This window comes from Desmodus rotundus, chromosome 3 (genome assembly GCF_022682495.2).
Source record: "Desmodus rotundus isolate HL8 chromosome 3, HLdesRot8A.1, whole genome shotgun sequence".
NCBI classification, from domain to species: Eukaryota; Metazoa; Chordata; class Mammalia; order Chiroptera; family Phyllostomidae; genus Desmodus; species Desmodus rotundus.
Window position 1 is genome coordinate 50,565,352 of NC_071389.1, and position 27,047 is coordinate 50,592,398.

At 38.3% G+C, this 27,047-nt stretch overlaps 1 protein-coding gene across 2 annotated transcripts in view; it reads right to left on the reverse strand.

The window, feature by feature from the left end:
* The window catches only part of NEGR1 (neuronal growth regulator 1), an 837,263-nt gene that overhangs the window by 181,616 nt on the left and 628,600 nt on the right, over window positions 1–27,047 (reverse strand). For both annotated transcript variants that reach the window (XM_024565484.4, XM_045199587.2), the window contains exons 5-6: window positions 17,916–18,036; window positions 899–1,050 (exon numbers count right to left, since the gene is read on the reverse strand). In XM_024565484.4, coding sequence (XP_024421252.1) covers window positions 899–1,050; window positions 17,916–18,036 — 273 coding nt within the window. The remainder of the gene's footprint in view (window positions 1–898; window positions 1,051–17,915; window positions 18,037–27,047) is intronic.

The window sequence follows — 27,047 nt, forward strand, 5'->3', positions numbered from 1 at the left end:
TTAGAATGGAAGGGCAGATAAAGTGCTTCCCAGATAAGGTAAAGTTAAAGGAATTCATGATCCCCAAGCCCTTATTACATGAAATGTTAAACGGACTTGTCTGAGAAAAAGAAGATCAAAACTGTGAATAGTAAAATGACAACAAACTCACAACTGTCAACAACTGAACATAAAAAAACCCCAACAAACTAAGCAAACAACTAGAACAGGAACAGACTTACAGAAATGGAGATCACATGGAGGGTTTGGAGGGTTATCAGCAGGGAGGAGAAGAGGGGGAGAATGGGAGAAAAAGTACAGGGAATAAGAATCAAAAATGATAGGTACAAAATAGACAGGGGGAGGTTAAGAATAGTATAGGAAATGGAGAAGCCAAAGAACTTATGTGTACAACCCATGGACATGAACTAAGTGGGGCGGGGGGAGAGGAGGGATGCTGGTGGAAGGTGGGGTGCAGGGCAGAGGGAAATAAAGGGGAGAAAAAATGGGACAACTGTAATCACATAATTAATAAAATATATTAAAAAATAACCTACCAAATCTGTGCTTGACAAAAAAAGAGATAATATAATACATTTTTAAAAATAAATCAAAACAAAACAAATGCTCACCAAACCAATGGTCTTTATCCAGAAGATGTTTTTCAGTGGGTTCTATTATATATACATTTTTTTCTTTTCTCAGCTTTAAGACATTTTTTCTAATCACATGCATACGTCTATACAGATTGTAAAATTTTAAACACCCATATCATATGTGGCCAAGTTCCTCTGTGTAAGGCACATGTCGCATCAGGCTGAATACTAAAGTGAATATATACTCTGTTATGTTTTATCTCTACTGATGGAGAGGAGCCAAGGGGCCCATGGGGGCATTTTGGCAACACTGTGTTACTTACGGTTGAGAGGCAGGCTCGCATTGGTTGTGCCTAACTTGTTGGCAGCCACACAGGTGTAGTTGCCGAAGTGCTCCTGTGTCACATTGGTAACCGTGAGAATGGATCTTGTGCTAAAATTTTGAATAATAATTCCTTGTTGGCCATTGAAGAGCCTAGAAAATAAAATAAATGCTAGGTAAATACATAGTAAATATGATTTCCATTTTTATCTTAGATGGGATTGTAATGGCGACTTACAGACAGTTTTGACCACTGGTGTTAGTATATAATATGATAATGTTGCAATTATATTTTGCTTTCATTAGTAGATATTGGCAGGGGAGGGTATATGACAGCTGTAGACTGTTCTTATGGGATTATTTGCACTATTTAAGAAACTGAGCTTATATATACTTGCCCTATTTATACATTGTTTTGCATGCTAGAAAATTAAACACACCACAACGACATCTCATCTATTAGAGCCAAAAAAGAGCAAAATAAATTAACTATAAAGAGCCCATTAAAAGCACAAACTGATAGTTTCTAGATAAACTGGCTGTATTATTGGGTAATTCCCACTAAAGTTACCCCTACCTACAACTGAGACAAGGTAGTTCAGGGTCAACACCACTCTACTGCTGCCCTGTATAACCCGGCCAGGGTACGGTATTGACGATAGTATTTTAAGTTGAGTCTCATCTCAGCCATATTTTAGGCATGTGCCTGGGAAAGTCTTTTAACTTTTCTGGGCCTTAATATAGGGTTGAATTTTGCCAGATTCCACCCTGCCTACCCAATAACCTCCCTCCAGACCACCAGCAGAGGCCCTCACTCTCAGGGCAGCTGGTAGAGCTTTGCTGTGCCCAGGGTTCACCACACCCACACCTGCTTCACTCTTCTCCTGAATCGACACTCAGTTGTCATCATCTCCTTTTATCTGCCGTCTGGGGCCTTTCCCCCTCATTTATATCTTACCGAGTCCTACCTCTCTCTCTCTGATGCTCCTAAAATGACTCTCCTCTCTTTCTCCCTGCATGTTTCTTTCCAAATTGTTGTGGGATTATAAAGCCGAAAAACATTTCTTGAATGGTTCTCTAACACTCTCTATGCACACAAGTCTTTTCAACCCAAATAAATTCAATAGCCTTAAATTCCTCAAAAAGCACAGCCATATGGACATACTTTATTTTATATTTGAATCCTACCTTGCACTGCATAGTGGTATCCTAAGTAAATAATAAATAGTTCATAGGTCAATGGATCTGGGTGATGACCCCACCACAGAAGGATTAGTAAACTCCTTTCAGAGGCCCCTTCACGAAATTTTCTCTCTTATGAATTCTGCCATAATGAGGATATCAACCAGGTAATAACTTCTCCTTAAATAACTCCTACGTTTACTGTAAAAAAGATGTACCGATCACACTTTCAACATGCCAAAAAACATGTTAGTTTTACCTCTTTAATGTGTTCAAGTTTTTGTACTACATATTTCTTTAATTTCAAAGAAATTAAGTGGCATTTAATTTCTAATAAATGGCATTCCCCTGAGAGTTTAGGTTGAAATCTTTTGCATTATGTTATGTGTCTTGCATCTGAATTTAGGTAAGATATACTGCAGTTAAATGTAGATTAAAATAACTAGTCATGCTTGATTACTCTGGGAATTACTTATATTTCATGTACTAGCTGGATTTGGCTTATCTGAAACTCAAACTTTAATCAGATTAATAAAACTTTGGGCTGAAAAAATGTTGAAAAACTTAAATGTGAGCAATAAACCTAATGATCTCGAACTGTTTCACAGAAATTAGGGCATAAAATATTAGGACTATGGCTGCTTTACTCATCTATCTCAAATTGCAAATCTATCAAAATTTATGGTGAATTCCCACAGTGATTATTGAATATTTTTCTGTATTATATTAATAACTTGATTTAAAACCAATTAGTTTGTTATGTATTTTAAAATCACAGTTTTAGTGTCCTAAGAGCATAGCATTATGGCTCAAATCAATTTTTTCACATATATGCTATGCACACATGCTCCAGAGGACTCAGCAATTCCCCCGACTGCTCCATCCCTGTTGTGCCTCGTCTACCACACCATATTCCGTGTGTTGCTAGAGACTCGAGAAAAAAGTCCATGTCTTCATTTGGCTAGACTCTGGGGACAAAATCTCAAGGGAGGATATTCGGTTACTTCACAGCACCATGTGCTTATGTTCCTTATGGCTGTCTTTCTCAGCTGGCTTCCACTTCTCTGCCCTTTAATGTATCTGATGTCTAAACCACAGATGTTGCTAACTCACGCATTGCATCCATGCTCTGCGTGTCTAGGCCCATTTTTGGCTTCTGGCCAGCAGTGCACATTAGTGCTCTAACCCCAGCTGCTCTGATCAGCCTAGCAGGTGATTATGGCCAATAAAAAAGAAAAGTACCTTCCCCAGGGTTATTTTCTTCCCTCTAGGGAAAGCTATCTCTCTGAGATTGCCAGAGAAACCAAAGCTTCCATCCAGATATCGTTGGGAGTTTGAGAAATGTTGACTCCTCAGACACCACTTCAGAACCTATCTTTGCCTGGTGGATGGCTGAGGCAGCCTTTGCAAAGCTGACCTTGAGGGAGAGTGACTTCTGAGGTGGAATATATCTCTTAAGAATGTGTTTCTGTGATTTTCCTGCAGGTATCCTGGGAGAATAAAGGACTTTCTCAGCTATATCAATTCTGAAAATAGTCATTTAAATTGCTACAAAGATGAGTTCTGTGCTGTGTGATTAGGGTCTACGCTGGGCAATGCAGGATCTTTGAAGAGTTTTGAAGGCCCCTGAGAAGGTCAAAGCTGAAGATAAGAATCAGACATATAAACATGTGCTTAAAACAAAGGGTATTTTAGTTACAATGGAGACTCTATTAAGAGGAACACATCTACTCTTTGTTACTTGATATAGAAATTGAGCCACACCAAGAAGTCATATCAGCATGACCCTAATGTAATTTTATTCCTTGACTAAAAACAAATAATAAAAGAGCTCTTTAATCAATGGCACGCTATTCCTTAGGAAACAGATTTATTCCAATGTGGTTGGATATAATTATATTTTCTATAAATATAATCGTTCATTTTATTAATTAAAACATATAGTTGGCAAATTGAATTGTTATTCTGGGTTAAAGAAAATCCTTGATTGGTTTCAAGCTTGCACATACAAGCTGGTTCACAGGTGATCCTCGCCCCGCGGAGTTTCATCTCCATTTCAGACCTGTTTGAAACCAGACTTCTTTGCATCAGTGATGTGACATCTAAAGTGACAACTCAAGCAGCAGTTTATAATGCACCTTTCAATAAAGCCAGAGAACTAAGTTCAGAATATTGCCTTTTTTGGAGTTCTGTATCTTTTTCCCCTAAACACTTAATTCTTTTGAGTTCTAAGGGAGTCATTCTTGTATTGACGTAGATTATAAAATGACAGATTTTTTTTGCTGATATTCTTCCACCTCCCCAAAAGAGAGAGAAACTAATTTTGTTGAGCTAGGGGTTAAACATGGCATTTTATTCCTCTGCAATAGATCAGCAGCCTATGGTGCTTGCTAAGAAGTGTGTAGCCATTTTTATTTTTTCACTTTTCTACCATTCAGTGGACCTCATGGCTATAAGATTCTTTTATTACTCTGGCCTCCTACCCTCTGCCACCAATAGGAGTTTGTTCTATATCTCTATAATATGAATGTTTGTGTCCTCCAAAATTCATTTGTTGAAATCCTAACCCCCAGAGATGATGGTGTTAGAAGGTGGGGTCTTTAAGTGGTGCTTAAAAGTGAGGAAGGTAAAGGCCTCATGAATGGGATTAAAGCCTTATGAAAGAGGCTCCTGAGGGATCCCTAGATATTTTTGCTATGTAAAGACATAGCAAGAAGTTTGTGACCCAGAAGAGGACTAGGTATGGTGACACCTTGATCTCAGACTTCTAGCCTCTGGAACTGTGAAATAATTTTCTGCTGTTTCTAAGCTACCCGGTCTGTAATACTGTGTTACAGCAGCCCAAATGAACTAAGACACATACTGAAGACCATTGCCCTTGATCTTCTTCCTCTGCCTTTTGCTAATGCCTCAACAGGCCATTTGCTTTGCCAACTCATAAGTGACACAGCGTGACCAACTCACTAGTTCTGAATTAGAGTAGCTGCTTAGGTTTTCAAGTGTCATGGAAAGTATGCTAATAACTAGTAATATATTTCTGACCGATGCAATGTTCACAAACTTTATAACCATAACCTCGCTCAGTCGGTAGCTATCAAGGATGGCCGGGAGAGCACACAGCAACATCACAACAGCAGAACTGACCACACAGCCATTGTCACTGATAGCTAAGATTGTGGAAATAAATGGAACAGCTACGCCAGACCTCATCCTTTTTATTTTTATAAATTCAGCCTCCTTACACATTTTGGGACTTTTATTTATCACCTGTCTTTCCATGTCAGCAATAACAATTTCTAGAGATCAAAATTTCAGGTGCAAATAGTCATAGAAAAACTTCATTGCTAATATAAGAAACATATATGAGAATATCAGACAATAACATTCATGATATTAAAGTAACTTGGAATAAGAGTGGTAGAAGTGTTCTTAAAAAATAGACCTTTCATAAGCCTAGAATTGCAAGGGAATATGATAACAATATATCATGTTATATAACTGGATAAAATTAATATGGTCTTGTTAATTAATCTTTGGGTGTTAGCATAGCACAGAGGAAAGACAGTACAGGAAGGAAGGTAGTTCTTGAATTACACGAGTCATTTTTACAAAAAGGAACATACTCCCGTAGGTCTGTGGAGTTCTAAGAGGTGGTGTGAGCTAAAGATAAAACTGAAAAAGGTTTAGAAAAAATCATGGGTGATGGTGAGGCAGGCTAGTAAAAAAGTAGGAAAATTTCCTAGAAAGTAGAATGAGGAAACTGAGACAAATTGCTGAACAAATGGCTGGAACAGCTAAGCAATTAATAGCCACCTGATAAATCACAAGACTTTATCCTCCCTAACCAAAGATACCAAAGAACAGGTGGTATAAATCACCTTAGCCAGGGAGATAGATAACAACAACAACAAAAAGTTATAGCCAGACTAATCCAAGAAAGAGGTGAAACTAACCAGAGTTTGACTCTAAACTCCATCATACTCTCCTTTTAATATGTCAGCATACTAAATAACACACTGGGAAATCTAGTGAATGCTCTGTTGAGATCGTCCCTGGGACCTCACCTAAAATTCCCATCTACAGAAAATAGACAAAACCCTCAAAACAAAGGATGCCAGCACGCACTTTCTTTGAGCAAAAGAAGCCCTTGCTCCCTCTCCACCCTCTCCTCAGGCCTGTACTTTGCTTCTTCTATCCCAATCTCTAAGAATCTCGATGAGACCTGCACCCAGGGGAACAACAGGCAGTGGTAGTTGGTCCTGGACTTACCCCTGATCCTGTCTTCAGGGGCCCTTCCTTTGCCTCACTCTTCCAAGCTTTAATAAAGTCACTCTTACTTTCACCTGGGCTTGTGTCTTGAAATTTTCCTGCATGACTGAAGAACCTGGAGGTCACCTGGCATGCAGAAGGGTCAAGACCATGTAGGGGCAGGGCCAGCCTGCAGTGCTGAAGCAGTCTGGTAACAAGGGTAGAACTCTGACAAGGTCTTAATGGAAATGAAGTTCAATTTGGTCATCAAATGATGATTAACTGCCCTCTACGCTTGAGACACTGATTCAGAAACCAGAGGAGGAAAAGGCACATGACAGATTTACTATCTAAAGGACCTTAGCTCCACCCGAAGATCTGAAGATGAGATCGAGACAGCATGTAGGTCCTTGCATAATACATCTCATAATGCCTCTCTCAAGGACAGAGTTTTCACTTACATATATTTTGATTCTAAATCAGTCTTTTCATTATGAGTATGAATGCTTTTTCAGTGTGGAAAACGTTAGCTGTTCTTAACACATTTATGACTAAAGTAATCTAACGTAAAAATCTTAACATTGTACAAAACAGGTTAATGTGAAGGGTATGGGATGCTGAAATTCAGAAAACATTTGAGCATTTTCAAATGTGTATCAACCACTCCTCATAACAAGCCTAGGTGGTAAGCATTTTTAGATCATTTTAGAGATAAGAGAAAAGAGGTTTTAGAAGATTAAGTTAATTCATCTTGCACCATATGATAAGTGGCATAACCAAAATTCAAATCCACATCTTACTATTAGTATTCTCCCAAAACACCTATTGGTATTCAAATCACCAAGTACAAAAGAGAATATTATATTTGCCTTTGGAGAGACAAGTCAAAAATCATCTTGGTTCAGGGAAATCAAGTAAAACCAGTGAAAAATACAAATAGAGCTAAATAAAGTGTTATGTGGCATCCATTCCAGGAAAAGCCAAGTTCAATCAATGAGGTGAATCTAATGGAGTAGAAAGTCAAAGAAAAATGTAAGGTTCAGTTCAGGGAGCTATCTGGAGATTTCCCTGAACTCTTAACTGTCTATTTGGGGCTAGTTACGCCCGTCAGTGTAGCTTCTTACAGAAGCTGTCTTCAGCCTCTCATACAGTGAACCGTTCAGGCTCCTCGCAGTCCATCCCCAAATGAGAAGCAAGGGATGAGCTAACACCTTCCTCCCTCCTCGTACTACCTTCTCCAGCACAGAACCCTTTAGCAGCAGTTATTGTTTTCTTCCCCTGGGTTCACTAAATATTTGGGTGGCAATAAATCTCTCCCTACAGTGTGCATACAATATGTAACAAGAATGGCAGAAAATTACGACGTAGACAAGTGGCAAGAATGCAACATTTTTAGGTAATTCTGAAAGTATTTGAAAAGTTCAAGTGCTAGTCATGCTACAGAATTATTGTATTCTCAATGATTTGGTCAAATCATCATCTTAACATAAAATGCTTCCCTCAGTGGCAGCACTTCATTTGTAAGTCTTCATATGTTAGTGTGATTGTTGATTGCTGTCCATATTCCTCATTAGAATGCAATCCTACTAGGACAAGGTTTCTGGTTGGTGGTGTTATTCATTGTATTCCAAGCATGTAGCTAGTGCTGGGTACTTAGTAGGTGCACAGCAAGTAATTGTTATATGCCTGACTGAATAAATTATGTTTCTGCGTACTAATAATTTTTAGTTATTTCATCTGTGAAGTGGGAAAAATAAAGCCAGTCTCAAAGTGTTGATGTAATAATGTTTTTAAATATATAAAATATAATATCTATGCACATATATCAAATGAAGTAGGCACTAGATATATGATAGGTGTTATTATTGTTTAATGATAGGGTCTGTTTCTTAGACAGACAAATACATTTTCTCTCAGATGGCAGCAAAATATTAAATATTGAGCACACAGGAAATTATTTTTAAAGAGAAGATGTAGGAGAGGGACTGAAAAGATCATGGCATCATGATTTCAAGATGTGCCAAACTCAGTATCAATTACTTGCGAATTATCAACCTCATCTAGGCTTTTCACAGATGTGCAGGGAAGATAAAAAAAAAGTTAAAAGGAATAGTAAGAGACTAGAGAGAAATGAAAATTTATGTGAACATGCTGCTATAGCAACCTATTGGTTTTTCGTGTTGCTTGGAACTCAAGGCTCAAAAACAATATGATATCAGTTATTCCTAAGAACAGACTAAAGGAGATCATGCATCACTGTCTTAGACCCAAGGGATATCTATCTTTAGTTGCACATTTGAATAAATTAATGTTATTAAAATATATTAGGACACTTTAATGATTTAGACTTTATGAGGCTATTTAAAATGCATGTCTTATTTACTTTATCAATTCTAATGAAATCAATAATCTTAGATTAGAGACCTTTGGGCTGTGTTTCCTGTGACAGTTTGAATCAGTGCGGGAGAGATATTGCCTTTTAACCCTCCATCAAATACACAAAGTCTGCTGTGCAGGTGTCAGTCCTCTCCTGACTGCCGCAAATCTTGTATCCCTGACAACCTGGCCTCTGACTAGATTTCTCCCCTCCACTTGAGCTGCTTTTCTAACATCAAGGTGTCAGTGATTTTAATGTCAGATTTCCCCCTGCAATACACTCACACAGCCATTTCACAGAGACCTCACTCACAAAAAAGAAGTCCTGAGGAGTCCAACTTGAGCCATGGAAACCAGCTTCCAACCTCTCTCCACTTAGGGTAGCAGGATGCATTTGTGCTGATATCCTCTAATTGATTTGAAAGTGTATTAAAATAAGAATGGCTCTACTTTATTATTATTACAAAGCTACACAATGCCTTCTTACAAGAGAATGCATTCACACAATGGTGAACAGGGTAGAATCCTCACTCTCAGGTAGATTCTAGTTTACAAGGAGTGATGGAAGGGTAAAAAAGGTGAGTACGGTTTAATAAGTGCTTTGATAGAATTAAGTTCATGGGGGTATTTTTGGAGAACTTTCTCCAATAGCAAAAAATATAGTTTTCCTGGAGAAAGTGACATCTCAGTTGAGACTTAGGACTAGTGGACTAACGCCAGCCAAATGTAAGCAGGCATGAGTGTGTGTGTGGAAGGGACTTACCAGAAAATGGATCAACATATGAAAAGGCCTGAAAGACAAAGATCATGTCATAGTTTTGGAATTAAGTATTTTAGGTGGCTATTGTCCCTCTTGTGAGAGGGTAGAGTGTCAAGATTCATAGCCAGAGAGGTAAACAGGGGCCAGAACATGAAGCAGGCCTACCATGCCATAATGTGGTGTTAGGGACTTTACTTAGGGACAATGAAGAAACACTGGAGGGATTCAAGTATAGAGTGATAAGATCAAATATTTATTTAAAACTGTAACTATCAATTTAAGGACACAACCACATTCCATCTGTACTAGTGGGGCTGTGCATGCAGTATTATATAGAGCAGCAAGAGCAGAGCGGGCGTTTTGGACACCATAGACAATCCAATTTGGAGTCACCGTCAACCATGACAGTCATGTCAAGTGATGTGTCAGGACTGAGCTTAATGGGGTGTAATAAGAAGGCCCTTGGGAAGGGCCTGGAATGTCCCAAACCATAAGTCTGGACACTTGGATAAGGACTTCATCCAGACACTGACATGAGTGGGACTTCCACCCCTGGTGGACCATAAGAACTCAGAGCTCTGATCACCCAATGCTCAAGCTTGGCTGTTCCACGGCTATCGGTAAGATCCCTGCCGGACTTCCACTCCACCACTCATGTGCTGCCTCTGTAGCCACCTAGCTTGAGACTGAGGCCTGCCTCTCCACCTGCAGATATCGCCAGTGACCGGGACTTGGCCCTATGCTTGCTCTGCTTCTTTCTTTCTTTTTCTTTTTTTTTTTTTTTGACTTAAAAAGAAAGATTTTATTTATTTATTTTAAGAGACATGAAGGGAGGGGGAAAGAAAGAGAGAGAAACATCAATGTGTTGTTGCCTCTTGTGCACCCCCTACTGGGGACCTGGCCTGCAACCCAGGCATGTACCCTGATTGTGAATCAAACCAATGACCCTTTGGTTCACCAGCCGGTGCTCAATCCACTGAGCCACACCAGCCAGGGCTCGCTCTGCTCATCTCTATTGTGTAAGCTCCTCTTCCCTGTGTGTAACTTGTGTGTAACTCTTTTGGCTTATTGGGAGTCGCCCCTCATAAACCTGCCACTTGTGGAGAGACACAAGTGCATGTGCTTATGACCCCTTTTGAGGAGGCTCCCTTGCTCATGGTAAGTGCTAACGCCTGTTTCATTGTGTGACACACCAAACTCAGCCCGATCCCTCCCAAATCTCTTTTCTTGTGTTCCCAGCCTCAGCTAATGGCTTGGTCAGTCATCTTGTTATTCAGATAGAAAACTTGGAATCACCTTCAAACTGCCTTTTTTTTTTTTTTTTTGTATTACTGAAATATACGAACACCGCCTTTTCTCTCTTGCTGTTTTTCTTCTCTTAACTGCATGACCAATACCCTAGTTTCAGCCAATTGCATATCTTTCCCTTCTATTTTTCCCAACTGCTCCAAGGAACATTTTGTAAGACAGGGAGGGGATCATTTTATTACTCGTGAAAAGGTCTTCAATGCTTTCCCAATGCCTGTGGAATCAAGTCCAAATGTCTTACCATGACATTTAAGACCTTCCACTTCTTGCCCTAAGTGCCTTTACTAAGTAACCTTACTTCTTTTCATATCCTGTACCACAAGGCATTAAAAACACTCTCCAAATAATGCTTACATGACATTGCCCACCTTCTTTCCTTGCCTGTGATTATTTCTGATCCCTTGCAATGTTTGGAAGGCTGTTCACCATTCAGTGTCCGGCACAAAAGCTCCCTTTCCCTGAAGCATTTGTTAATGTTCTGATTTGAGTTGAGCAGACCCTTGCTGCATGCTTTTATCAGACTGGATTTAGAGTTCCCTTAGGATTTTCTGACTTAGTACTTAGTTTGCTGTGCTAATTTTTATGACAAATCGTAAACTCTAAGTCAGGGGATGCATACTGGAGATGGCCCGCTTTCAGCATCGCCTGACTAGCCCCAAGTTTTAAATACAACAGCATGAATTTGTCTTACGGAGACAAGTGCTCTCTAGTTCTCAGTAGCTGTAGTGCTCCTGCTTGTTTCATGTATTTCCCTTTACCTTCCTGACCTCAGATGACAAAGTCAGCACAGGGGGGACGGCATTGTACTGATAAGACTATGGTTATTTTAAAAAAATCTTTTATTGCTATTGACACTATTAAAGATGCCCCACTGAAGAAGGGAAATATCAACAGAAAGGAATTAATAAAATAAAAAATAAATACCAATGAGCTAACATTAGAAATTCAAATTCCTTCAATGGAAGAATTTACTACCTTTCAAAATTTTAAAATTATTTCACATATGGTGTCCAATGTACACTGCTGAATGAAGAATAAAATCTGAGCTCAGTAAGGAAAACCATCTTTAACATGGGTGGTAATAAGTTATTTCCAGTTCTATCCTTTATAAAAAACATGTGTCTGATCACTCTTGTAAGTATGGGTTTGTGAATGAGAGTATGAGAGAGAGAGAGAGAGAGGGAGAGAGAGAGAGAGAGAGAGAGAAAGAAGAGATTTATTTCTAGTCTTTTCTGCTCTTCTGAGTAATCAACATTGTGGTGTAAAATCTAGAAGAGGGATATTCTGATATGAGTCAGAAAATTAAGAGTTTTTCTTATTTTTTTATTGTTTTAAAAATAATCGCTTTATTGAGGTATGACTGACGTATACAAAGCTGTACATGTTTCTGCAGGGTTTGGCAAATGTAGGTTTATAGTTGATTGTATGGAAAATAATACAATATTTAGTAAATAATAATATGAGAATAAACTCTGTTTCATGTACTCAAACTATAAACCTACTGTTGCCCAAACCTGTATTATACATATGCTATATACAAAGCTCGGGGTGTGTGTGTGTGTGTGTGTGTGTGTGTGTGTGTGTGTGTGTGTAAGGCATACGCATATATCTGTGAAACCATCACCAGCAAGGCCAAAAAACATAGTCATCACCTCCCAAGGTTTCCTAGAAATTAGATTTTACTCCTCATCATGTACTTTCCTTCAACAAGTTGTTTAACCTTTATGAGATACAGACTTTTTTCCTCCCTCAGGTGTAATCCAGTTAAAATAATGCAAGGAATTGGTATGATTGTATACAGTGAGTTATGTCATATGCGAAGTAAGATTGCAAAGTCAGCATATAGGGTAAACATTGCATGTTGCATGTCATGAAAATTGGCCTTGAAAATTCCTTAAACTTCCTTACTTTAAATTGCCATACTTTACAAGAGTCTCCCAAATGGAAGGCAAATAGCCCAAGGTGGGTACAAAGTAACCTGTTGGAGTGTGGGAAGAAAATGACAAGAAGTTCCTCTAATAATGTCCATTTACGTCCATTAGTATTTCATCTTTTAAATGTTATCTGTTGTGCCTCATTTATTGTATACAATATACTAGTTCAGATATTCATTTATGTAATTTGTAAGTATGCATATATCGGTAGTTTTTGCTAAGGCTTAAATTTTACTCATAGGGATATATGTTCCAAAAGTGTTGTAGACTATTGTTTCTGTATCACTACTACCCATAGGTGAGCACCGCATAGAGTAGTAGCTTTAGAACCATGTTATGTGAAGTACTCATCTTTAACATGAGACCATCACTTAGAATGGAGAGATACACTGTCAGAAGCATATGGGAATGAAAACCAATGGAAAGAACAACAAAGTGTCCCATTTTATGTCTTTCTGAAACTTGTAGGTTGAGTAGTATGCAAATCTACACCATTTGAATCATTATTATTATATGTTTATATCTTTCTTGTTTCTCTCTCTCTCATGCGCCACTCCAAATTTGAAGAGTTGACTGTGAAATGTAAAAATGTGCAGTTTGCAAAACTCCCATATTTGAAAATGCTGAATATCACAATGTGTTATACAAATATAATGCATGCCTACCTTTGACATAAATAAATTGCATATAATACAGTAAAGAAAGAGAAACACTGTAGATATAGAGAAATATTTTAACTTATTTTCTGGTTTCCTTGAAAATAAAAGGAAGGAAAAAGACTTTCTCTCTCATATTCCTTTATTACAGTGAATACTCAGATGAAATTTATGGCCTGTCTATGTGATGGGGTAGTATATATCTAGAATAAGAAAAAGGAGAAGAAAGGTCACTTGACTTCATTATGATTTCTCAAGTTCATCTCACTTCTGTAAAAGCAAGAATGAAAAATCATTCTCAGAAGTGCAAACCTAACCTGACTGAAAAACATCATCCTACCTCTGTGCACCCTACAATCCACATGGTCGATTTTGACATTTTTCCTATCCTTTCAATGGTACCTGAATACATTTTGTAAATATCTGCACATGCATGTTTTAGGCACATGGATAACTAATCCAAAGCGAAATGGTAATGCTTATCACATTTCCTCTAAAGCCGTGGCATAAGCTGAACAATTAACAGGATTCTAAAAGGAGAGACATACTGACATGATATTGGTTGTAAAGATGATTTAAAAATAAGTGCATAGACTTAATTTAAAATTTATTGCTTAAAATGTCAAAATATTGTAGCTACTCACCATCAAATACAAAATATTCAATTTCTTAGGCACACTAAGAAAACATCTATCTGCTCCTGTTTTTAACTGATATGTTGATAATTTTTCATGTTTTACTATATACTTGCTTTTCATTCATGGAGGTAAAGTGTATTTACCTCATTTGTAACTTTTGTATCCCTATCTTAAATTATGATGGAAGGTTAAGAAAGAAATATCATTATTATTAAAGAATCTGAAAAAGAATTGCTACTATTGGTCATTTGCCTGAAAATAAGCAAAGCAAATAAAATACTATTTAAAAAGCCTGGAACAGTTAAATGTCATTAGAAATTAGTAGGCATGCCTTTCTAGGACTGAGGCTGGGATTGAAGATATTTTTAAAAGAAGAGGGGAATTCAAACAAGGAAGCAAATTGCAAAATTCTGAATTAAGAGGATAATGACATCTTCACAGAGTGATACAGATCCCATGTTTCTGCAATACCTATTTAAACATTAGTTCATTAAAATTTAATTTATGTTTATAGTCTTAATCATAAGTGAATATATGGTTCTTAAACCAGGGATTAACTTAATTTCATGTCATCAAAAATATGATTTGCTTAATAGTACTTTGCCTGTTCCAACAGTGTCTTTTCTCAGCAGGAATGCATATTTTTCTCTTATCAGTCTTCTCTATTTTAGGTTAAAAAAAATTAAATTTGTGGTTCTCTCTATGTAGTTGAACATACAACTCTAATTTCCCCAATACTTAAATGTATATGAAGTAAGATTAAGTTTAACTAAACTGTCCCTGCCAGGTATACTGAAAGAGACTATAGTGTTAAAAAAAATGACCATTTCATAGCAAGAGATAATATTCTGATTATGAGTATTAAAACAAGTCATTCTCATGATGCTTATTTAAACAATGCAATAAATGAAGGTCAAGTGGCAATATTTCTAATAAAAAATAATTACACATGAGGGAGACTGTGGGAGCCACCTTTGAAGATGGCATCTGATGATTCTCACCTCCTGATACTCATGCCCCTGCGTTGCTCCTCCACACACAAACACACACACTGATTAGGATCCCCCTGTGCCGTCAATCAAGTACTGCAGAAATGGCAGAGCATGACATCTGAGACTTGATCACAAACGATATGGCAGCTTCCAACTTGCTTTCTCTTGGATCACTAGTTCTGGGGTAAGTCAACTGCCACGTCACGTTGGCAGTCAGTCAGTCCTGTGGTGACTATGGAAGAAGTCCACACGGCGATTAGCCGAGCCTTCGGTCAATGGCGAGCACTAACACGTGGCATGTGAGTGCGCTATCTTGGAAGCAGATCCTCCAGCCCTCCTCGAGCCTTCAGAAGACCAGGCCCCGGTGACATCTTGACTGCAACGGGATGAGAGATCCCGCACCACAAACATATAGCTAAGCTGCCCCTGATTACCTCACCCAAGAAACTGTTTCAGATAAGGAATGCTTATTATTTTAAGTTGCTAAAGTTTGGGTTAACTTGTTACTTGGACTGTGCTTGAAGATTTGCAATACTTCTAGGGTTCAAATCCCAGCTCTGCCACTAAGTGTATCAACTTGTGCAAATTATTTAAAAATACTGTTTTTGTTTCTCCCAAGGAAGATGAAGAAAATAATAGTATCTCTCTTATCAGTTCATTATAAAAATAAACTGGTTAATATTTATTAACAATTTAGAACAGTGCTTTTCACATAGCAGGTGCTTGTTAGTTTTTCATTTAGATGCGGTAAATAGTTGAATGGCCTGGGCTCTGTACCCAGCAAGGCAGACCCACTGAGTGAGTGTAACAACAACTACTCAGCAACCAGAATCCTTCTTTCTACTAATTCCTACAAATATTCAAATACACTTTACTATAATATTGAGAAGAATTTATATATTCTAGTGGTGCTTGAGAATTTGAATATACACTCAACCATAACCCTAACAAATGATAAATGTATACTTTTCTCTGAAATGAAAATATATTTGCCTTCTACAAGTGCATTTGATTTGCACAGCTCCTGGATTTTCTCTAGGCATGTAAGTGTATTGTCGAGGGACATTGGGGAAAATCACTCTACCTTTTATAGGAGCGATTTTGAACTTCTTTGAAAATCTAATAAAAACTATAGTCCATCTCAGTAGGAAAAAAATCACTGAAGTTATGACTTGAGCATCAATTGGCATTTTGCTATATTTTCTATGGGCCAAAAAAGTGGAGTAAGGATTATCGTAGACATTTTTTTTAATGATTGCTATATTTAGGATAGGAAGAGGGAGAGAGAGAGCATGTGCCTGCAAAGAAGAAAAACCCAAAAACCAACTCCTCCCCAAAACTTCAGGACATTACCTCATAAAATTTTGGAAGCAAAATGGACTTTAACAAATGAGCTCTCACTTGCACTACTGGGAATAACTGTTTGTTAGCTTTTATGAAAGGAATGATACAAACTTAAAAGTTACTTTGAAAGATATATAAGATAGCTTCTCACTGTTTAGACTTTTTAACACATTTTCTTGTGGAGAACCAGGGGTAGTCAGGGAGGGGGTGTGGAGCTTCAGGGATGTCCTATAGAAGGGAGACTTCTAAACAGGCGGAATTGAGGTTCCAGTCACCCACCCCATATCTACCATAATGTTTTCACTACTGAAAGAGTTCAGTACTGAAAGTAACACTATGAAAGGGTTACTTTCATAGATACTGCTTTTGAGACCTCCATGTAACATTGCATTTGAATAAAGGACTTCATAACTTTCAAAGGACTGAGAACCATTTTTCTAGATGATTGTCCATAAAGATAATCACAAACGGAAAATATCTCAACCTGGACAATCAGAATCTGAGACAGGTTTTATTAGCAGATCCATAATCTTCTATGGTGTGACAAGGTGACCCCAGAGAGGTGTACCATTTATCTTATTCTAAATACATAAAAATATGGGGGCTTCCATGAAGCCACAAATAGTTAGATTTAGAATTAGTAACAGCATTAATCAATTAGTAAAAAGAATGAAAAATTGGCATATCCCAAATTGTAGAAGAGGTTTCATAAAAAATAGCTGCAAAAAAATTCAGGTAAAACCACAGTCATGGTTCAACCTACCATTTTCTTGAATACATCCCTCCCTAGTTTTAAAGAAAATATAAATGGTATAGATAATACCTTTCTCTCTGCATTCTGTCTTCCAGTTGTCCACAGGGATACGACTCTTACTTGATGGCTGATAAGACCAGCTAAAGAGGTTTGAATGAGCTTACTGGTTGAAAATAAAGGGAAAGTAGTCAAGTCCTGACTTCTCTTGTTCAACAGCCCTTGCCAAGGCCTTCTAAGGCTTCTCGAGGGGGCAATCATACAGAGCTGAAGTTAGAGTAGCCTTAAAATTATGGTGGATAGTCCTTTAACCATGTATTTTATTTCCTCTACAGTCCCTTTAGTGACAAAATACCTAAAACACAGTGAGCTATAAAACAACATGTTAGAAAGTCTTGAGGGAGAGTGAGGCAGGTAAAAGGGTTGAGGCTTATCGAGGAAGCCAGGCAGAGACAGCAGCTCCAATTGCTTTTGGAGTGCTCTCATGGAATCTGTGCCCAAGTCCGTCAAGAGCTGGTTTACTTCCCAATTAAACATGGTTGCCAGCAAGAGCAATGGTGTGCTGGTGCAGAAGGGAGGAGAAGAAATAAAACAATGAGTGATGAGGGATTTGCAGGAGTTTCTGAGATGATATAAACCAAAGTGGACATTTCTTCTGGATGCTATTAGAAACTCTTACTTCCCATGGGGGACCCTTCAGCTTGCCTGCCTGCGAGGAGGCTTTTGAGAATCATTCAAGCCAGTTAAAGAAATTGCTTAAAGTAAGTATCTGAAACAAAAACATTAGCTCAAAGTCCTTGGAACACAATAACCATCACAAAGTCCTTACTTCTTTTCTCCTTTGTACCATTCAAAGGCCGGAGGCGGCACACCTGCACCTTCGCATCTTATCAACCCACTGCGCCCGGTGGTCACGGTGCCGGATTTAATTTCCTGAATCGTAGGAGCAACTGAAAAAGAAAAAAAAAACAAATAAATTGTGGGTAAATTAAAATAATCTTCAACAGAACTATAACACATGTACATTTCCATTCCTTTTATATTCAAAGTAATCTTGTGCCTGATGGGCCAATGCATCACATTTTCAGGGTTTCATCCTTCTAATAAAAGACTAGTCAGTCACTTTCAGCCTCATTTTTCAAGTTGGACAATAGATGAATGTTCCCAGGAAGTGTAGAGTAAATGCAATACATTTTGGCCTTGCTTCCTATTGGAAAATGGCATTGATGAGAGAAACACTACATCTGTTCTCCAGTCAAATTACATTCCAATAATAGTTCTCATTTACCGAGTGATCACTGGGAGCCAGTCGCTGGGCTAGGTGATTTTGTTCATGATTTCCTCATAGTAATACTCTAAGCTAGATGGCATTATTCTAATCTCACAAATGTTAAAAACTGAAACTCAGAGAGGGTAAGTAATCTGTCTAAGGCCACACAGCTGCTTGGTTGTAGGATTTGGGTTTGGAGTCAGGCAGGTTAACTCAAAGCTTGAGCTCTTTCAATATTCTGTGGGGTTTTTTCTGTGTACTCCTCACATGTTAGCTCTTTAGAGATTTTTTTTTAATGTGGTTTCTTCTACTTGGAATACTGTTCTTCCTCATTCCCACAGTTCAAGCACCAACGTAGGTGTCACCATCTTCAACCTCCTCCCTGTTGCTCTGGCGGGAAACAGTTTTCCCTTCTCTGAGAGATTTTATAAATCTCTCATATCAAACTATTTATATCTTGTAATTAGTTGCGAGTAGCTCAGGCTTCTTTGTTAACCTCCTGAAGGCAGGTACATGGCTGATTCAATTTGTACGCTCAGGGAGCAGAGCTCAGAGCATGGCACAAACTGACGCTTGAACAGTTTTTTATAGCACAGCCATTCCTTTCTTTATCAAATAATTATGGAGTCACCAGTCATTGTCAGGTTTTTCTCACGGCCCAAAGCAGTTAAACTTCCTGGTGTGATGAAGTTTATGCTCTAGATGGGGTGGGGGATGGGAAGGCAGTATAAGCAGTACAGAGTCTCAATAAGTCATCTACATACGGTAAAAATACAGCAAGGTAAGAGAAAATAGAGCAGAGAATGGATTACATCTTATGTAGGGTAATCTTATTAGGACTCATTGAGAAGGTAAGATTTAAGAAAAACAGATATAAATGAGCGAGTTCACAATGTGGATATCTGGATAAAGTTTTCCAGGAAAAAGGAAACAGTTTACAGTAAGGCCCTGAGACTGAAGCAAGCCTGATTTGTTTAAGAAATACCAAGGGCATCAGTGTGGCCAAAGCAAAGAGAAAGAGAGAGAGTAGCAGGAGGTGGAGTGTCGTGGGTAATTCTGTGTCAAGTGCACTGGGTCACAGAGTGTCCAGTTATTTGCTAAACATGATTTCTTGGTGTGCCCATGAAATATTGGCGTTGGAATCAGTGCACTCAATACAGCATATTGCCCGCTCCAGTGTGGATTCCCTCGTAGGATTCCTTAGGCGACTGAAGAGAACAAAAGGCAGAGGAAGGGAGAATTCACCCTTTTTCCGCCTGACTGCTGAGCTAAGACCTCCTCCGGATAGCTATCACCCCAGTGGCTCCCCTGGTTCTCAGACTTCCAGACTGGGACTGAACTACACCACTGGCTTTCCTGGGCCTCCAGCTTAAACACATCAGACTGTGGGACTTCTCAGCCTGTATAATCACATGAGTCAACTCCTCATAACATAATCTCTTTATCTATATCTAGATATACATACATATGTGTGTGTGTATACATATGACCTTTGGACAACTCAGGTATGAACTCCATGGGTCCACTTACATGCAGATTTTGTTCAATAAATATATTGGAACATTTTTTGGAGATTTCCTTAGTACTGTGAAGCAAACATATCTTACACTAGGCTACCATCAGGCAACCATATTCTTGTATCTTCATTATCAATGTGTGAATCCAGTGTTTGATGGGTATTTAGTGGAGCATTTTTAAAATAACAGTAACAGCAAAAATATTTCTCATCACGTATGATGATGTCAATACATGGTCATGAGGCCTTGATTAGGTTAAAATAGTACTTTATTTTACGTGTGTGATAACTGCAAGAAGAATATAAAAGAACACATTTTAAAGCACATTTCAATGTGAATATCTCAAGATAGATATTAAGTAGATTTCACAAAATTATCAGGAAAATATACACAAAATCACAATCTACTGTAAAATTCTATGCTACATTGTTCTCTGCTTTAACTGTCATAATTATTACTGGTATGATTGTTTTTGAGAGGGAAAAATGTATTAATAAAGGAAGTTTCAGGACATGTAACTTTTAGATTTTCAAAAAGCCATGTGCAACTATTCCAGCTACATATACGAGTATTAAACATTTAGTTGCAAGCAAATAGTAGTAACTGCAACTTGTGATGGGGCTGTGGAAGTATGGCTGATTATCACTGTTAAATGTGCAAGAAGCTGTCTGATCTCACATCGCTTTCAATGCTACTAACTGTAAATGTTCTTCAAATATTAATTTACAGTTAATTTTACAGTATATTTCTTCTTTTGTGAATTTCCTGTCAATATATTTACCAAATGATTTCCCACTATTTTGATTCATGTCTTCATTCTATTTGTATTTGAATTAGCTCCATTTTGCCATATTTCTCATAGGATGTAAATATATATTTTTAAAGATTTTATTTATTTATTTTTAGACAGAGGGGAAGGGAGGGAAAAAGAGAGGGAGAGAAACATCAATGCGTGGTTGCCCCTCGTGCACCTACTGGGGACCTGGCCCTCAACCCAGGCATGTGCCCTGACGGAGAATCAAACCGACGACCCTTTGGTTATAAATGTATTCAATTTCTTAAGATTTTTTACATCCATACATTTTTTCTCTTTTTTAATTGAATATGTTGGGGTGACATTGGTTAATAAAAATGTAGAGATTTCAGTGTACACTTCTATAATACATTACCTGCATACTGCATTGTATGCTCACCACCCCAAGTCAAGTTTCTTTCTGCCACCACTTATCCCACTTTGGCTCTGTTCTACCTCTCCCCCGCCCCCCATTTTCCCTCTGGCAATCACAATGCTAGTTTTTATTTTTGCTTACTCCCTTCACCTTTCTCACCCAGCCCCCCAACTTGCCTCCCCTCTGGCAGCTGTCAGTCTGTTCTCTGTATCTACAAGTCTGTTTCTATTTCGTTTGTTAGTTTTTACCTATTAGATTCCATTTTGTCCATTAGATTCCACATATGGGTGGAATCATATTGTGCTTGTCTTTCTCTGACTGGCTTATTTCACTTAGCATAATACACTACAGGTCCATCCACGCTGTCACAAAGGGTAAGGTTTTCTTCTGTTTCACAGCCAAGTAGATTCCCATTGTGTAAATGTATCACAGATTTTTTATGCACTCATCTACTGACGGGCACGTGGGCAAATTTGAGATCTTGGCTATTTTTAAATAATGCAATGAGAAGTATATATATATATGAGTCATATTTTCTTATATATGAATCATATGTTCAGCTACCCTATGTCTTTTGATCAGATAATTTATGGTGTTTACATTTAAAGTGATTTTTTTATAGGTGTGCATCCATTGCCATTTTATTCTTTTAACTATGCCCCACCCCTCTCTCTTTCCTTCTTTCTTTCTTTTTCCTCTTCTTACAAAAGGCCCTTTAACATTTCTTGCAATACTGGTTTGGTGATAATGAACTCATTTACTTTTTGTTTTTGTTTTTGTTTTTTCCTGGAAAGTTCTTTATTTTGCCTTCAATTTTAAATGATAGCCATGCTGGGTAGAGCAGTCTTGGCCATAGGTCCTTGATTTCATCACTTGGGATATTTCATGCCAATCCCTTCTGTCCTGAAGTGTTTATATTGAGAAATCACCTGACAGCCTTATAGGAACTCCCTTATAGGTAACTGTCTTTCTCTTGCTGCTTTTAAGATTCTCTACCTTTCTTTAACCTTTGGTGTTTTAATTATCATGTGTCTTGGAGTGGGCCTCTTGGTATTCACCTTGTTTGGGACTCTCTGTGCTTCCTGTACTTCTGTGTCTTTTTCCTTTGTTAGGTGAAAGAAGTTTTCATCCATTATTTTTTCAAGAGATTCTTGATGCCTTGCTCTCTCCTTCTTCTGGTACTCCTAGGCTGTGGATGTTGATATGAGTGATGTTGTTCCAGAGATCCCTTAGACTTTCCTCATTTTTATTTATTTTTTCTTTTCCCTTGGGTATTTTCTGTTATTTTGTCCTTAAATTGCTGATTCAATCCACTGCTGCTTATCACTTGGTATTTATTCCTTCTAGCATATTCTTCATTTCAGTTACTGTGTTCTTCATTTCTGACTGTTTTTTTTATGGCTTCTATGTCCTTTTTCATTTTTACCATCTCTTTGTTTAAGTTCTCACTTGGATCATCCATTCCTCCCCTAAGGTCTTTGAGCATCTTTATAACCATTGTTTTGAACTCTGCATCTGGTATCTTTGTTGCTTCCATTTCATTTAATTCTTTTTCTTGGGATTTTTATTATTATTTTTATTTGGGGCATGTTTTTTTTGTCTCCTTATTTGTCCACATTCTTGTGTTTGTCACTGTGTATTGGTAAATCTGCTATGACTCCTTGTTATGATGGCTTTATGGTGTAGGTGTCTTAAGGGGGTCAGTGGTGAAGTCTCACAGATCACCTGAACTATGTGCTCCAGGAATATCTTTTGTGTGAGTTATATGTACTCTCCTATTGTAGAGTCTTGAATGTTGTTGGCCCATTTCTGGGTGGGGTTAACCTTCAGGCTGGCTGACTGTAAGGACAGATCTTCATCACAGTATATGAGTTGTAGTGTGGGGACTGTCTCCTGAGCTGGAGTTGTTTCCAGCAGATTCTGGTGCCTGCCAAGATCTCTCTTTGGTTGTTCCACTTACGTGGTTAGATGAGGTCAGCTCTGTTGTGTTCTAAATCCCTCTACTAGTTGTGTTGGTTCTGGGTCCACTTGGGTGGGCTTCCAGTACAGGCTGATGTCAGACACTACCTGTAAGTGGGCTAACTGTCTGGGCTACCACACAATTCACTGTTTGTGGCTGCCTCTACTATTGGTACTGGATGTGCATGAGAAGGGCCCAGTTGTGTACAAGGTTTAGCTTCTTGCAGCTCTGGGCCTGGGAAAAAGTAGTAGAAATTCCAAAGCACCCTGAGCGCTCTCTTCTTCTACTGGCCACACTGGCACCCCCTGAGGTTGCCTGATCTTCCTCAAGAACCTTTTGTAGAAAGACTGTACAGTGGACCCAGGCTGGCCACAACCCACAGACCCTTCCACAAGGTGCTGCTTAATAGGGCAGAGTGACCGGGGTTGGGAGGACAAGACTACTGGGTCTCTTGCTTGGGGGCAGCGTGGTCAGCAACTCAATGGGGGGAAGTGACCCCTACTCCAGAGCCATACCACTCAGTCTCTGCCACAGTCTCCAACCCTAGCTCTCCCAGGAGTGCACTGCATGTTCAGGTTGGGTGAAGACAGCCAGCCCCTCTACAAGGAGCAAGCTTAGCAGGACAGGGCCACCAGGACTTGGGAGGTCAAATCAAAAGAATCTTCTATTAAGATAGCGGTGCCAGCTAAGCCTACAGTGAGTACAAAAAATGTCTTGTCTCTACAAGCCTCAGTTGTACAACCCAGCACCCATCTGAATACCAGACAAGAGCCTTCCATGGAGACACACTCCAAGGTCCCAGGTCTGTGCAGCACTCCAATTCACCCGTGGGACTGAGTTCAGCAGGGTGGGGCCACAGAGAGTAGAAGAACAGGCAAAGCGATTTAACAGGTGGGGGAGTAGTGTATACAAGGTTGGGAAGAATGACTCCTGTTCCGAAGCTAAACAGTTCAATCACTGAATCTCATTCTCCACCAAGAGCTTCTCCAGAAAAAGAGCCCTGAAAGTTGCAGCCAGCAGACCTTTCTGCAGGACTTGAGCTCAGCAGGGTGCTGTCACTGGTGGTTGGAAGATGTGCATTCACTAGGCTTGTCCTGTAACAATAGGGAGTGCTCAGCCCTGGGAAGATGGTGTCTGGGTCTCTAGTAGACTCTCTTCTCTCCCAGGCAAACTCAGTCTCCACTGATTTTCATCACCAGATGCTTTGCGGACTCCTCGTACATCCCTGGTACTCTAGGTTGGGGATCCTGGCATGGTCTTGAGACTCCACACTCTGTGAACTTTTGCAGCTGAAATATCCCTTTGGCTCCTCAGCCACTACATAAGGGTGTGTGGGGCCAACCATTTCCACACATCTAGCCTTCTTACTAGTCTCTATGTAGCTTCTTCTGTAAATCCTTGGTTATAATACTTCTGTTTAGCTAGCCTTCAGTTGGTTATTCAGGTTGATTGCTCTATAATTTAGTTGTAAATCCAGTTTGGTGTCTGGAGGGTGTGAGTGTATCCATCTACTCCACAGCTCTCTTAGAATCTCCCTTATGATTTTTAAACAACATTTTCTTTTCTCTAGCTTACTTGATCATAGAATACAGTATATAATACATATAACTTACGAAATATATGTTAAAGACAATGTTATCAGTAAGAAATTCTTGTCAACAGTATGCTATTAGTAGTTCAGTTTTGGGGAAGTCAAAAGTTGTGTGTGGATTTTCAACTGCATGGTTGGGTCAGTGTCCCTAAACCTGACATAGTTCAAGGGTCAACTGTATGTATATTATTGGTTTTGTTTCTCTTGAAAACCCTGACTAATACATGGGGCCAAAGGATGGAAGGATTTTAAAAGGATTTTAATACCTTGAGGGGCAATTTAATGACTTAGCTTTTACTCTTAGTAAAATGGTGAACCACTACAGAAGAGAGATAATGTGATGTTTGTTTTAAAGGTATCACTCTGGCCCATGTGTTAAGAAAAGATCACACTGAGGCCATGGTGAAAGCTGAGGACTATTGCAGTAAACAAGGCAAAGTTATGCTGGCAGCTTTGACTAGGGTGGTAGCACCAGAGGTAATGGAAAGTGATTGGCTTTGGGGCCTGTTGTAAAGTTGGAGCCAACAGGATTTCTTGATGGGTGTGAAACAAAGAGAGGAATTCAGGTGACTTCATTTGGCTTGTGGAAACTTATAATGTTGAGTAGAGAAGACTGTATAAGAGTTTAAATGGAATTATTTAGAGTTTTAAACATGTCATTTTTTAATAGAATTTTTAAGAGCAGTTTTAAGTTCACAGAAAATTGAGCAGAAGGCACAGAAATTTCCCATATATTCCTTGCACCAACACATGTATATCCTTTCCATTATCCACATCCCCTACCAGAAAAGTACATTTATTATAATTGAGGAACCTTTGATGCATCATTATAACCAAAATCCATAGTTTACATTGGGGGTCACTCTTGGTGGTGTACCTCCTGAAAGGTTGGAAAAAAGCATAATGACATATATCCATCATTATAATATCATACAAAGTATTTTCACAGCCTTAAAATTTCTTTGTTTTCTGTTTATTCATCTCTACAACTCCTCATTGATCTTTTTACTGTCTTCATAGTTTTGCCTATTCCAGAATGTTATACAGTTTATATCATATAATACATGAACTTTTTAGATTGGCTTCTTCACTTAGTAACATGCATTTAAATTTCCTCCATGTCTTTTCATAGCTGATAGCTCCTTTCTTCTTAGCACCGGATAATATTGCATTGTCTAGAAGTACCACAGTTTATCCATCCATCTACTGAATAACTTCTTGATTGCTTCCAAGTATTTGTAATTATAAAGAAAGCTTCTGTAAACATCTGTGTGAAGGTTTTGGTGTAGACATACATTTTCAGATCCTTTGGGTAAATACCAAGCAGGGCAACTGCGGGATCATATAGCAAGTGTATGTTTCATTTTGTAAGAAACTACGTAACTGTCTTCGTAAGTGGTTGTACAATTACGCATTACCACCAACAATGGATGAGAGTTCTTATTGCCCCACAACTTTGCCATCATTTGGAGTTGTACATGTTTCATATTTTAGTCATTCTAATAGGTGTGTAGTGGTATCTCATTTTTTAAATTTGCCTTTCACTAATGACACATAATATGGAGTCATTTTTAAATATGTTTATTTGCCATATGTTTATGTATCTTCTTTGGTGAGGTGCCTGTGAAGCTCTTTGGCCCCTTTTTTAAACTGAGTTGTTTATATTCTTAGTGTTGAGTTTTAAGAGTTCTTTCTATATTTCAGATAACAGTCCTTTATCAGATGTGCCTCTTAAAAATGTCTTCTACTCGTTTGTGGTTTGTTTTTTCATTTTATTAATAGTGTGTTCCACAGGGCCAAATTTCTAATTTTAATAAAGTCCAGCTTACCAATGATTTCTTCCAGGGATCATGCCTTTTGGTGGTGTATCTAAAAAGTCATCACCAATTCCAAGGTCATCTAGATTTTTTTCTATATTATCTTCTAGAAGTTTTATATGCATATCTCTTTTCATAAACATTTTCTGTCAAACTTTTTGACATATTACATATTTTAAATAACACTATGAGAAAAGTTCAACACAATAGGAACCTTGAAGAAGCAAATGCTAATTCATTCAGACAAATGACCTAGTAAGTGTGCACTTTGCATATATTTCAGGTTTCCCTAGAAAGCAATAAAAAAGTACAGAGTTTAATGATTTTTCAGTATGTGGTGAACATAAAAACTATAAATACTCTTATGACAGAATATTGTCTTTCCTCTTAAAAATACCCTTAAAAATTCATTATTTTATGTTCAGGGTGATACTTCACTTTGTAATTATACACCTCTATATGTCTGTAGTATTGTTACTGTTAATATTAAAGGTTTAACTTATATTTCTGGAGAAATATTTCCAAAGAAATATTTTAATGAAAGTGCTTGGTAATAATGGTAAAAAAATGAAGAATGTTTACACAAAAAGTTTGGATAGAAAATGTTGTGAAGTAATATACCTAGACACAATTTCAT